This window comes from Culex pipiens, chromosome 2 (genome assembly GCF_016801865.2).
Source record: "Culex pipiens pallens isolate TS chromosome 2, TS_CPP_V2, whole genome shotgun sequence".
In the NCBI taxonomy this organism is placed as follows: Eukaryota; Metazoa; Arthropoda; class Insecta; order Diptera; family Culicidae; genus Culex; species Culex pipiens.
Window position 1 is genome coordinate 61,572,896 of NC_068938.1, and position 14,215 is coordinate 61,587,110.

At 36.3% G+C, this 14,215-nt stretch overlaps 1 protein-coding gene across 1 annotated transcript in view; it reads left to right on the forward strand.

The window, feature by feature from the left end:
* The window catches only part of LOC120426848 (out at first protein), a 146,567-nt gene that overhangs the window by 69,170 nt on the left and 63,182 nt on the right, over window positions 1–14,215 (forward strand). The window contains exon 2 of the mRNA XM_052707769.1: window positions 4,029–4,142. Coding sequence (XP_052563729.1) covers window positions 4,029–4,142 — 114 coding nt within the window. The remainder of the gene's footprint in view (window positions 1–4,028; window positions 4,143–14,215) is intronic.

Genomic DNA, 14,215 nt, shown 5'->3' on the forward strand with positions numbered 1-14,215 from the left:
GTTCCCTGTCCTTGTCACTGTCGGCTCGTTGTCATCATTCGCTTCTCTAAACTCAATCCAGTCGACCGGTAAAAGCTCTCTGATCCTTCAGCTCAAGTAAAAGCATTGCAATATGTTGTTGTGATACACAAACACACACACACTCGCATGCTGTCACAAATTCTCAGACGCAAACATCAGCAGAATGTTATGAAAAATCGTTTGTTCACGCCCGAAGGCACCACTGGAGACATCACCGGAGACAGTGGACAAGGAGGAATCTGTCCCGGATCAGGAGAGCTTTTACGGCTTTTGCTTTGGGGGTTGACGTCCAGCTTAAAGTTCCTCTGGAGTTGAACTTAAATTTTTAATGGATTTTTGAATGTATTGAAAAATTATGTGGTGGCATCAAAAACATAAAAAAATTAACTCGTCTCAAACTCAAATAGGGTTCTGTGAATTATCACACCAAATTAACGTCAATTCAGACAGAATAAATCTCGTAGAATTACACCCGTCACCTCTTATCGAAGCATTACAGCAGCCAACAGCTGATGCTCGTACCCATCACTCACCTGAAAGAGGTGATTAGATCTACTGGAATAAGGTGAGCGAGTATGTGTGTGTGTGATTAAACGAGAATTTATCCTCGCTGTAACCTTCTTCAGCTGCGAGGACACGTGGCGTCAGGTGTGATTCTGTGCTCTGCTCCACCCACCAACTCCAAGTCGAGTGAATTTTAAATTGAGATTAAAGCGGACCAATTTCGTGCGAATGACAATTATTTGTCACACTTGACGGATTAAGCGAAGCGCGTGGGTGGAGATGATTTATGCTGAATGGCACTGGCATCGTTAATTGATGGGTTTCCCCTTTTGTTTGAGATGGCTTGAGGACTTGATAAATCAAAGTGATTTAAGTTTAACTCCTTTGTTCCTTTGTTGAATAATCGGACAATTAAGGAGAAAAGCTTGAAACTTGACCTCAAAGCAAAACCAATCAAATGAACATTTTTGACAGGTGTCGTTGCCGGAACAAAATTTAAAATTTAGATGCTGTCCAAGGTAACGTCAGCTGTCAAGCTACTCAGAAGGCACTCGCAAAATGAATACTGATTTCTTTGAGTACATTTACTACGTCACGGTTTTCTTGTCTATACTTCTTACTTTTCCTGTCAATCTTGAACGATGACGATGGTTTACTTTTCTGTACCAAAAATAACAGAACTGAAATAGTAGTTTATGCAACAAGTTGCAAAAAGAGGATTTTTTCAGCGAGTCGTACATTTATCCAACGAGGTTCACCGAGTTGGATAAATACGATGAGTGCTGAAAAAAACAAGTTTTGCAACGAGTTCCATACAACATTTTTGCAATTCCAAAAAACACACACCGAGTGAAATTTTATGTCAAATTTTCATGTATTTTGTCAATAAATCGTTTAAATCAAAAAAATGTTGAAAAGTGTTACTTTTCGAAACAAGTGTTGAAAAGTTCAACTTTTCAGCACCCATTTGAGTTTTTGAAATTTATTTTGAAAAGTCTTGCTATTCGATTCTGATATTTTTGGTGCAGAAAAGTAGGCTATTTCGTCGTTCAAGAATGACAGGAAAAGTAAGTAGTTTCACAACGGAATTGCAAAAAGTATTTCTTTCCAATCTTGATTTATTTCTAAAAAGTTGAACTTATCGAAATTGTATTGGAAAGTATTTTCTTTTCAATGTTGTTTTGATTTGAACGATGAATTGAATCAACACATGGGCATTTGACCTAAATTTTCATTGAAAAATGTGTTTTTTTCTGAAATGCAAAAAAAAAAATGTAACTCGTTGCAAAACATGACTTTTTCAGCACTCGTCGTTTGATTATTTAATTGTTAAATTTTTTCAATTGTTTAATTGTTTAATTGTTTAATTGTTTAATTGTTTAATTGTTTAATTGTTTAATTGTTTAATTGTTTAATTGTTTAATTGTTTAATTGTTTAATTGTTTAATTGTTTAATTGTTTAATTGTTTAATTGTTTAATTGTTTAATTGTTTAATTGTTTAATTGTTTAATTGTTTAATTGTTTAATTGTTTAATTGTTTAATTGTTTAATTGTTTAATTGTTTAATTGTTTAATTGTTTAATTGTTTAATTGTTTAATTGTTTAATTGTTTAATTGTTTAATTGTTTAATTGTTTAATTGTTTAATTGTTTAATTGTTTAATTGTTTAATTGTTTAATTGTTTAATTGTTTAATTGTTTAATTGTTTAATTGTTTAATTGTTTAATTGTTTAATTGTTTAATTGTTTAATTGTTTAATTGTTTAATTGTTTAATTGTTTAATTGTTTAATTGTTTAATTGTTTAATTGTTTAATTGTTTAATTGTTTAATTGTTTAATTGTTTAATTGTTTAATTGTTTAATTGTTTAATTGTTTAATTGTTTAATTGTTTAATTGTTTAATTGTTTAATTGTTGATGAATGATGAATGATGAATGATGAATGATGAATGATGAATGATGAATGATGAATGATGAATGATGAATGATGAATGATGAATGATGAATGATGAATGATGAATGATGAATGATGAATGATGAATGATGAATGATGAATGATGAATGATGAATGATGAATGATGAATGATGAATGATGAATGATGAATGATGAATGATGAATGATGAATGATGAATGATGAATGATGAATGATGAATGATGAATGATGAATGATGAATGATGAATGATGAATGATGAATGATGAATGATGAATGATGAATGATGAATGATGAATGATGAATGATGAATGATGAATGATGAATGATGAATGATGAAGGATGAATGATGAATTATCATCATTGAAATACAGCGATTTTTTTCTATTTTGAAATTTTGAGATCAGACAAATTAGTATATTTTAATCTCTGAGTAACAATAACGAGACAGACACCAATTTACCTGTTTTTCATCTCCATTTCTAGCAGTTTCCCCGCTAGTTGAAAAGCTCGATAAATAACATTTTCCAACCACTTTTCAATCCGCTTTCCCACTTTGAAGTGTTGTCTAGACTCCGCTTCGGAAGCCAATCAAATCAACTTACACCTCGTTTTTTTGCATCTTCAAGGACCGCTTCGATGTTGCTCGAAACCATTTCGGATTTTGTAAATATTACCGTTTTGTCGGTTGCTAGCTGAAAGCATCACCCCTGCAGATCGGGTAAACTCCAGTCTGAAGTGGTTTGGGGTTTTATTTATAAATTTCTTCCTTCTGGCTGTTTGGTAAGGGTGGCGTTTGTGGTGCAAAAAAAGTTAAGGCACCCCAAAATGTCAGAGCCTCGTTCACCTGGCTGCCCAAATTGCTCTGCCACGAGATATTTGATGTTTGCTGTGCTGTGAAGTTCTATTTGCCAAACTCATACTCCGTACATCGGCTTCTGGCAGCGGGGTGTTTCGGTTGGAATTGGAACTGCTTCTGGGAAGTGGCCCTGGTCTGGTGTTGATTTCAAGTGGACCGCACTTGGTGCCTTTTGCCAGAACCGGACCAATTTAGATCTGTTTTTGTGGGCTACCAGCACATTATACATTTGTGGTGAGTTTTGGGACCAGTGTGGAATGATGCAAATGACTGACCCAACCCAGCCGGAAACTAATCAAAGCAGATGGCTAGCTGGAGCAGCAGCTGCTGCTGGACATGTCACTGCCGGCCTGAGAGTTGTTTGCTTGGTCGTGGTTTTGTCACTCGGTGTGGTGACGGTGATGTCCTGCCGGCGAGTGAGTTACGAACGGCCATCGGTTGTTGGTTTAAAGCGCACTCAAATTACTCTTGGTTTTGATGTTACTTAGGTTGTCAGGAGTATATTTAGACCTATTTTAGACAATTCCATCGAACAAATATTCGGCTTCAGATTTTTCTTGAGTGGATTATGATCAAGCATTTTTGAGGGTGTTAACCAGGGCTGTGGAGTCGGGTTCTTTCAGGACCCGGATTATGATAACTTTCTTATCAAACCAAATCATGGGTCATAGTCTCATATTAATCTATCATTTTGTCTGATCTTTATTTCCAGGGAGGCGAAGTAGTGCAGGAGACAATAACGTCCAGCGTGAGCGACGACACGTGCACGCTGGAGTTCCAGCGCAGCGACGGCACGCTGGTAACCAAGCTGATTGACTTCCGGAGTGTAAGTACCTGTGTGCAAGAAATTGTCGTCTCTAGACCTGACTTGTAGCACATTCCATTACACCAGGAGAATGTATGTCAAGTATTTGAGTGCCAAGAACAACGCCAGGTAGATGTATGGAATTTGAAATAGCGGAGGGATATTAACTGAGTCCAGTGACGTAGTCCCAAATAAAGAAATAAATTTTAGTCTTTTTTCAATCCAGATTAAATCTCTAAGGACTAAATTATACTATTTTCAAGTTCTCAAACCAATCAAACTACATTCCTTAGAGTCTTCCACAACAAGCTGAACTCCATTTAGAGATATCCCATTTCGAAGGAAGAGTCAATCAGTCTAATGCATCAACTCTAGATCCAAACAAACCCTCTGTTATCTCCCCAGCCAATCGAACTTACCTTTTGGATAAATCCCATTCCAAACCTTTCTCAAATCTCTACGTCCCTGAGCGTCAGCCATCCCATCAGAGAGTTCGACTGGACCATCCCTAAAAGCCATTTTACATAATCATCCCGGAGATCTGCTCGCCACCATCACAGACCGTGCTGTATCCTGATAACGTCGTAATCAACTCTGACAGTAGTGGCGCGGAAGTTTCATCTCCCTCGGCGAGGTTCAGTGTGGGGTTCAAAGTTGTGTGTGTGTCACTTAACTTTGCACACTCACATCACGCTAACACGCTGGTATGTGTGCAGATTCGTGAAAATGCTCTTCGACAATGTTGTCTAAAATTAAATTGAATTCTCATCTCCCACCTGCACCCCACCCCTCACGAAAAGTCTTCCGTAGACAAAGAGATACACACCTGAAAGGTGGAAGAAGTTGTGTCTGCTCTCGGAAGGTTAAACTCGCTCGTCTGCCAGGCCACACCAGAAAAGCATGCAGGACGACGGCGCGCCGGTCACACCCACTTCCGACATGGACGCAGAGTTTTTCGACCCCCATCTGAGGGAAACGAACGAGGAAGGCGAAATGATGCCCGTAAAAAAGCTCGTGTTTTTAACCGATGGTTGCCCCTTTTGAAGTTGGCTTGATGTGTGCAGCGGTTGGAACTGAGATGTGCGATATGTTCAGACAGGTAAAAGTTGATTCAATTTCAGACGAAAAAGTTACGTGGGAAAATTTCTGAAATATGAACTTTGTTAAGGTTTTATTCCAGCGATGGTTGAGCTCAAAAGAAGAAAAAGATTTTATTTCTGGTCTCTATAACCCCATGATAATCCAGAGCACAACTCATATTAAACTTCAAAATGAAATATCTCGTCGATCAAGCAATCTTTCAATATGGTGTAACTGCACTGCTCTATTTGGAACTGTTTCCGCTCAAGTCGTGAAAAAGTCGAAATTGGAATTGGCCTGCTATTCAAAAACTTTAGACACCCCTTAATTTTTTAGGAGTTTGGATTCAAAATGTTGATAATCAAATGATTGATGATTGATGATCAAACATTTTTTAAGAATTTTGCAGTTTTTTTTCTAAAGATATGTTTTTGAAATGATTTTGAATGAGCTTTTAGTTTTTTTTAATCTTCTTGTAAAGCTGTCTTCAGGCGTTCCTTGCTTGAAAAATATAAAAGGGAAATTTTAAATTGAGTTATTCTTATCTGTTTGCCATTCTCATCTCTTTTTTTAAAATTAAAACCAAGGAACAATAGCTGAATGTTTGGCAATGTTAAACGAATTAGAAAATTTATTGAATTTTATTTTTTATAATTGTTAGGCCGTTACCAATTCTTTTCAAAGTTTATGTTCCTTATTTCAATATTTATGCTTTTTTTATTTTTTTATATGACCTTAAGTTTTTATTTGTTTTTTTTTTATTTACTTCGAAATTTTATTCTGTGGTAGCGGTTCGCTTTTTCGTAAACAGTTTTTGCATTCATTTTTTTGGTGAGAAATTTCTATAATTTCTGGATATTTGAGGATTTGAGTTCCATCCCTGCATTTGCCAAACTCTACATATTCATTAATTTTGTTCTGGGGTGAAAGGGGCTGCAATCAGGCTGCAAAAAAATATAAAAGAAGACACAAATAAAAAAAAATCAAACCATTCACATTAACGACCCCCGGGTCTATTGTGGTCTCTATTGCAAGTTTCTGCTCGAACCTAGGAGTCCGAAGGCTTGAATGGGGAGAGCACCCAAACCTCATTTTACTCCAAGGAACCTTCCACCCCAGTGTTTGAGCTGACGACCTTTGGATTGCGAGTCCAACCGCCGCCAGCGATTCCACCGGAGTAGGCTTGGTTTGGTGTGTTGTTTGTACTTATGGCATGGAGGCAACTCCTACACCTGGAATGACTTAACGGCCTAACAACCAAGGCCGGGACCGACATTTTACTTCCTCATCCGATGTCTACTACTGAAGACACAGTTTTAGTTAAGAATGTTAAAAATACAACCCAAATCTGAATATTGTTGCCAACGCTTAAAGTGTTTTTATTTTGTCTAATTAAGACATAGGGGAAAGTGGGGCAATAGGGTGTAATATCAAAATCGATTTTCCAGCACAGCATGTTTTCAGTTCCTTTTGGGGTCTTGAACAACTCCCCAAAGTTTGGGACCGATTGGTTTAGTCCCCACTTTGCGCAAAGCGATTCAATTTTCCATATAAATTTGTTTGGGGAAAACCATTTTTTTTTTTTTTGGATTTTGATATTTAACATTTCGATGTTTTATGCTATATCAAAACCGAACTCATATTCGGATGCTCTGGAAGGTGCTCTACAACTTTGTCGAAGAGAATATGGTAGCGTCCTCAAAACTCGTTTAAAACGTGATTTTCGAGCAAAAAACACATTTTTGACGAGTTTTGAACACGCTGTATCTTTTTTTAGGAACAAGCTAGCACCATACTCTCTTCGGGAAAGTTGTAGAGGACATTCCAGAGCATCTGAATATGAGTCCGGTTTTGATATGGCATGAAACATCGAATTGTTAAATATCAAAATAAAAAAAAATGGTTTTCTCCATACAAATTTATATGGAAAATTGAATCGCTTTGCGCAAAGTGTTGTTGCAGCAATTCGCATTTTTTTTCATACTAAGAATCCAAATGGTACACTTGCCCCACCTGAACATGATTTTTTTAAAGCTCTTAACAAAAATAACCAATAGTTAAAACATACTTTATAATAGGTACAAGTCATTGGTAGGGACACTACTGATCTAGGAAAAATAGCATTTTGATAAAATGAGCCTTAAAACGAACCCTAAGCCTTATTTTGTACATTCCAAATATTGTTAACAAAGGTTTTGAAAAAAAAATCATTCAATCTTATGCCCAGTGGCGTTTACGTCGTTTTGGCGGTTATGTGGTAGTAGAATCAGCTGATTGCATTGCTAGCAACAATTCCTCATACTGGAAATAATCAAAATTGTAAAAATTACTGCCGTACGAGCGATTGTTCCTCTTGCTCCATATGCACTATGGTACATTGGGTGGCCAAGTTTAAAAAAAGTGACCTTCTCCAAATATTTTTTGGTATTTTTTTCTCGAAAGTAAACATTCTAACTAAGAAAAATCCAAATTTTCAAAACTCTAAGTTTGTTCATTATGGAGATACGCAAGCTGAAAGTCAAAAAATTGAGTAAAAAACTAGCGTTTTTCGTAAAAAAGGCTGATTGCTTAATTTTAACATAGCTCAGTCATTTTAAATGTTTTATTAGGACAACTATACATCGTTGGAAAGGTAATGAGATAAGCTTTGAAACTATTAATAGATAAAATGTTGTTTCCAAACCAACAACTGAAGTTTTCATCGAATAACTGGAGCATTTTTTTTTGACAAATCATATTTTTTTTGTGTTTGTTAATCGAGTAGTTTTTTTGCTAACCGATGCTAAACATGAAACTAAGATTACTTGAAAGATTGGATTATAATCTAACATTGCTGAAATTTCCAGCCTGCGATTTTTTGCGTTTTCGGAGATATGCCATTTTGAACATTTACGTTTTATCAAAATTTGCTGCAATCTACATATGCGCCCGTTTATTTCACTTGCTTTGCTACCTACTTCGTGGGCATCGTCGCTTCAAAAATCAATACCTGGTTTCAAGAAGTTCGAAATGACTTTATTGGAATTTTCTGTTGCCTACATTTAAAATTGAGTACCTTAGTCAAAATAAGGTATTCGTACCGAAGTTTCTCAAGCGAAACTGGAGAATCTCAGTTTGATACCGAAAAAAGTATTCAGCAAAAAATTGACTAAGCATGATGAATTTCTGCGATCAATCCTTGAAACTGGTTGGATCATCATAAAAAGTACCTTTAACATATCCTGAAGCAAGTTATATAGCATGGGCTCACAAAAAGAAACACACAGCAGTAAATAATAAATATTTGACTTAAAATGAATTTATTACGCTTAACAAAATTTTGTTGGAGGGGAGGAGGGGAGGGCGGGGGGTGAAAGAAAGAGGAGGGAGAGGTTGTGTCCTTAAAGTGGGGATGTATTAGCTTATCCATAATTTAATAATATAAACTTGCAATACAATATATACGCAATTCTGTTGCACTTGCAAATGTATGAAAAGACTATTTATTATAAACAATCAACTATTGAAAAACATGAAAAGTCATAAAAATCGACGTTTATCATTTCAATACCATACAATTACCCAAATTTGTATGAAAAAAACATTTAAAAAGCAAAAAAATAATTTGGCCGCCTGTTTGTATGGAGATGGCCCATAGTGATATGGTCGTCTTGCCCCACCTTCCCCTATTTGTCAATGATTTGTTGCTAGACTGCTTCACCAAGTAAGCTACGGTATATTTTTTAAAGTTTTCCGTTTTTTTGACGATAGTTGATTTTAAATTGATAAACAGTGATTTTGATATTCAAAGAAGTATCTTTGTTTTCATTCCGATACATTTTGATAGAAGAGCTCAAGTATGACCCAAAAATGCAATGTAGTTATTTGGGACCATCCATAAACCACGAGGACTCCAAAATTTACAGATTGTAAATTTGCAATTTATAAAAATAGGGGAAATATACCATTTCTCAGCCTATTTCTATTATCGGCCTATCAGCACTTTGATCATGAATTACAGCTTTCATAAAGTGTTTTTGACTGTTCCAAAGTAATAAATAGCTCAAATAAATGTGAGCAAGCAACTCTCCATTGTTGTTACATCTGAAAATGTTGATTTAATAGCGGAAAACGGCAAAAGTGATGAGAATTGGTCGAACGGCTTAGAGTGATTAAAATGGGTATATTTCCCCTTTTTATACTTTCAAAAAGTGAAACATTTTGCGAGAATTTGAGTTCTTCTTCTTTCAAAAAAGTGTAATAAAGTTAAAAATTGAAACATGATATCGCGCCGTTCGATACCCACATTCCTTATTTTAAAAAAAGTGACACGTCGATTTTGGGCCAAAATGAGTTAAGAACGCCATTTTGTGCAGCTCTCAATTGACTCCTTTTGACCTTTGCATATCCCCAAAATTTAATTTCAATTCTGAGATATTCAACAAAAACCGGAAAATCTCAGTGGATTGTTGTATGGAAGACAACTGGCCAAAGCGAATTTAGCCAGAGGCAGTTTGACACACGTACATGCCCAACTTTTGTTTACATTTTTGATTATAACTCGAGACTCCGTCAACCAAGCTCTACTTATATTTTAAACATGCTAAATTATCACAAAAGTATTAGTATTAGTATTATAATAATTGTTATCGATACAGCGATAACGATAACTTTATCGCCATCGTTGTCCGATAAATTATCAACGATAATCTTACTGCCTAACACATGACAACAAACTTTTGCTAGAAAAAGAAAGCAAATCTGATACAAACAAACCAACTTCTGTGGCACTCAAAGGTATGAATGCGTTGGTTTCTTATGATTCCTTTGATAATTTTACATTTTTTGGCAAACTTTTAGCAATCGTCTTTCAACTGTTTTGTGAATTACAGTGTATTTAAAGCAAGAGATTTTTAAATTGATGAAAAATTGTGATACTAATTCCACTTTTAACCTGTACCTAATTACGACGGGATCTAGGCAAATTTGTACAACAGTCCAGAACCAGTCAAGTCAACCAAGTCAACGGTGGTGTGATGTTACTTTGTTAGGCGCAAAAAAAACGAAGGTAAACCGGAAAATGTGGTGCAGTAATTACTAATTTTTCATCGCTTCGTCGACCATTTTACACTGCACTGGGGAAAAAATGAACAAAATTGCGCGTTTCCTTAAAACGGAAAAAAAATTACCTGAAAATTTTCAGTACTCAAATTATAAAATACTTTAAAAACATTATTTCATGATTTTAAAAATAAATCAAATTCATTCGAAAAAAAGCACTTCACAACGAAAAAAGACAAAAAAAAAAACTATCCCAGTGTTGCCATCATCTTCAACACCTCACCCACACAAAGTGCCACCAGCAATGACAGAGATTTATTAGCACACAAAGTCGCCGTAAAGCTGCAACCGGCAACCGGACATCATCCGCGTTGACAACGACCACGACGACGAGGTGTTGCTGGTTGCTTCCGGCAAGGAGAACTCAAAAGGACACCTCTAATGAAACGAGGAGAGAAACGGCACCGGCTTACGTCATGCTCTCTTAAAAGGTTCCTGCAAACTTGTGAAGGGGGAGGCGTTAATAAGAAGGAAAAATTGTAACCTTTTTACAACTTCTGCCGCTGCTGATGCTACAAAACAAGAAGAGAGTGATGGCATCACTTTTAGCGCAAACATAAGAGTGATGTGTTGGCGTGGCGTGAGTTGGAAAGGGGGAAAAGTTATTTTTCAACTTTTAATAGCTTTCTGGCAGCACTGTTAGGGCATTAGGGGTAGGTCATAAAATAAACACAATGGCCGATTGTTGATGATGTTAAACTTTCACAGATATTTTTAAGAGCCATTTTCAACAAACTTTTCAAGTATTCTTATGCTAACTCGATATATTTAAAAAATTAACATTTTGATATCGTCTATCAGGATGTAGAAAATGATGAGAAGATGATTATTGTTTTGTCAATTTCATAAAAATTTATCTTGGGTTAAGAACATTTATTTAAATTTCAGCAACATTTTCGCCAGCTTTCAATATTATGTTCAAGCGAACTTCCATTTCTGCAAATCCATCGGTCGTTTGTAACGACTTTCCTTTTTCCATCAGCTGTAATTAAGCACTTTCACCCTTCGTTGACCATCAGCCGAACTTCTTCCACCACTCCTGGCAGTTCTCCTTCTTTTGATGACCATTTTCCTGGGACTCTCTCATAAACCACGCGCTAATGGAGTTCAAGCTACTTTCTGCTGCACTCATTAGAGCCAGAAATAAAATATTACGGTAATTTTTACTCCAACTGCCACATCAGATGCAAGTTGGGTGTTCAAGTGTCGCCACACAGTCGTGCACTTTTCCGCGCGAAAAAAAAGTTCACTCTCACAATTGGTGACTTTTGCCCTGCCGGTCGCAAGTATTCCTTAAAAGTTTCAGCAACTGAAAACTAATGGACAAAAAAAAATCGCCCAAACGACCCGAGCTAAATGGTCACAGTGTGTCGTACAAATTGTGCCAACTTCTTCCCGGTTCGAGCTTTTTTGTTGGGCTCTCTCTCTCGGTAGGGAGGAAGTGAAAATTGGAGGCTGAAAAAGAGTGAAAACAATTTTCGCTATACTTTTGTAATAGTTTTTAATTGGCCATGAATAATTAACAATTTCAGTGGTGGTGCGATGAAGTGGAGGCTCCACCTGTAAATGTTGGATGTCTCAAAGGAGGGGAAAGTTGGTCCTGCAGATGGGAAAATTTTAACATTTGTTACTGTGTTGAGGGAATTAGTTTGGCATTTGACCATGACTGTGAAGTTGAAAATGGAAATTATGACAAAATTACTTTTAAATTAAACTCCTTTCATTTGATTTTTGCTGTTTTTTTTAAACATATTCTTGTTTTATTTCACTAGCAGTGGAACATTCTAATTTTTTATGGAATATTTACGAACGTGAGACGTGATGAAACAAAAGAGCTCAAACACAATTAACTAAAAATCTGGAGTCACCAATCCTTAACACTTTAAGAATACGGAAAAGAATCTCTGAAACAATCGTGAAACTTAAGTTACTCATATTTCAAATATACAGGAATTCCTCACGAAAACAACAGGATTCTATTTTTGGTCGAAATAATTAGATTCGTATGTTTTGATTGGCCATCAGGATGACGTACGGTTAGGGATAGGGTAGTCCAAAAAATGGCCAATTACGTCGATTTTCGCCAATTTCAAATTTATAAAAAAAAACCCGATTTAATCCCACCAGGGGTGAGATAGAGCCTTTCTTACTAAAGAATATAACTTCTCTCAATTCACAACATCGACTTGATACAAAAAATCTTATGATGAAAGCAAGGTATTATTAATGATGTGTTTTCTAAAAGAAATTGAAAACGCAATTTTCACCTATCGAATATTTTTAATCGTACAAATTCTTAGCTTCCAATGCGCAAGTGACGACACACACCGCGGTTTTGGTTTTCTAGTTTTGGTACGAGCCCAAAAACCGAACAAAGCAGGCGCAAAGCAAAACCGAGTTAACCGCACAGTGGGAAGCTTGCCATTCAGCGTCTACGAAAGTGAGAGCGTCAGAGATAGATATTTTTACAACCGCACCACTACACACTCAATCGTAATACCTTAGGAAGATAGCCATTGGCGTCGCGAGCATTGAAAACTTTGAAAACGATATAAAGCTTAGAAGCTTCGAAAGCTCCTATTGGAATCCAATGAACTCCGTTAAATAAAACGACACGACAAATGAAGCTACTTAAAGGCGATTTTAGGAGCACACGGGAAACAAATTGATTGTACCCGGATGAATGTCCTATGTCAAAAAAGTTTCTGCATAAACATTGGACAGTTATGCAAAAACGGACAGAGCAAAAGAAACCGAAAAGCTACGATATCTTACATGTTGAAGGAAACATCGGTAGACAAGCTACTACGAACGAGTATAAGTCGAGCCGAAACATATGCGCCAGCATTCTCGCGCCAGTATTCGAAGCTCAACTTGACAACTTGTCGACTTGGCGACGAAGCGTCGAAAATCGATGCAGTGTGATTTTTTAGCGATTTTTCGGTTTAAAATTCATGCTGAATCGACATATTTACGAAGCTGGAAATGACGTCCTGGCTTAAAGTAAAACCTATACCTTTCTTTAGTAAGAAAGGCAAAAAGTAAATCGTTCTAAAATTGATCGGGATTGCCGATCGATGTCGAATTTGTTTCAGATGCTCACTCATGGTCTGTACTATGAATGTAGCAAGAAATTTCGAATAAAATCAGAAATGAAAAATGTTGGCGAAGGTCACCAGGTGGGCTTTTACCTTTTTTTAGGGATTTTGTTTCTTATGGTAGGTCAATCAAACGGCTCTAACTCCAGAACCATATTATGAATCTGGATGAAAATTTGGGAGGTTGTAGGGCTCGAAAAATGCAATTTTTGAGATAGATAAAAGGTATGAAAATGAAAAATTTTGACCATATTTTCATTTGAAAACTGTGTATTTTCTGGAAAAGTCTGGCCGCATCCGAAAACAGATGGATAATTCGAAATTTGCGCGGCAACTCGCCCAGGTTCAGCACACTAGCTTTCATCTGAATTTAAGAGAATCGAAATCGGATTTATGGGAGCTGAGAACGGCGCGACACAAAATTTTGCAAAATTTTACCACATACGAACATCACTCGACCTCCACGGAATTTATTTTCTCAAAATTCGAGGGTTCGAGATAGACGAGTTCTGTCAAGGTGAATCGATAGAGCGTCGAAAATCGATGCAGTGTGATTTTTTAGCGATTTTTCGGATTACAATTCATGCTGAATCGACATATTTACGAAGCTGGAAATGACGTCCTGGCTTAAAGTAAAACCTATACCTTTCTTTAGTAAGAAAGGCAAAAACATGACTCCGCGCCATTTCAACCGTTTTTATCTGTCTTGAACGCAAATGAATGGTTATTGGATAGGTTTTTAAAGAAAAATAGCTAAAAGTTTCTAACCAAACATTTGAAAAGGTCTTTAAAAAAATCGGATTCCTCGTAAAATTT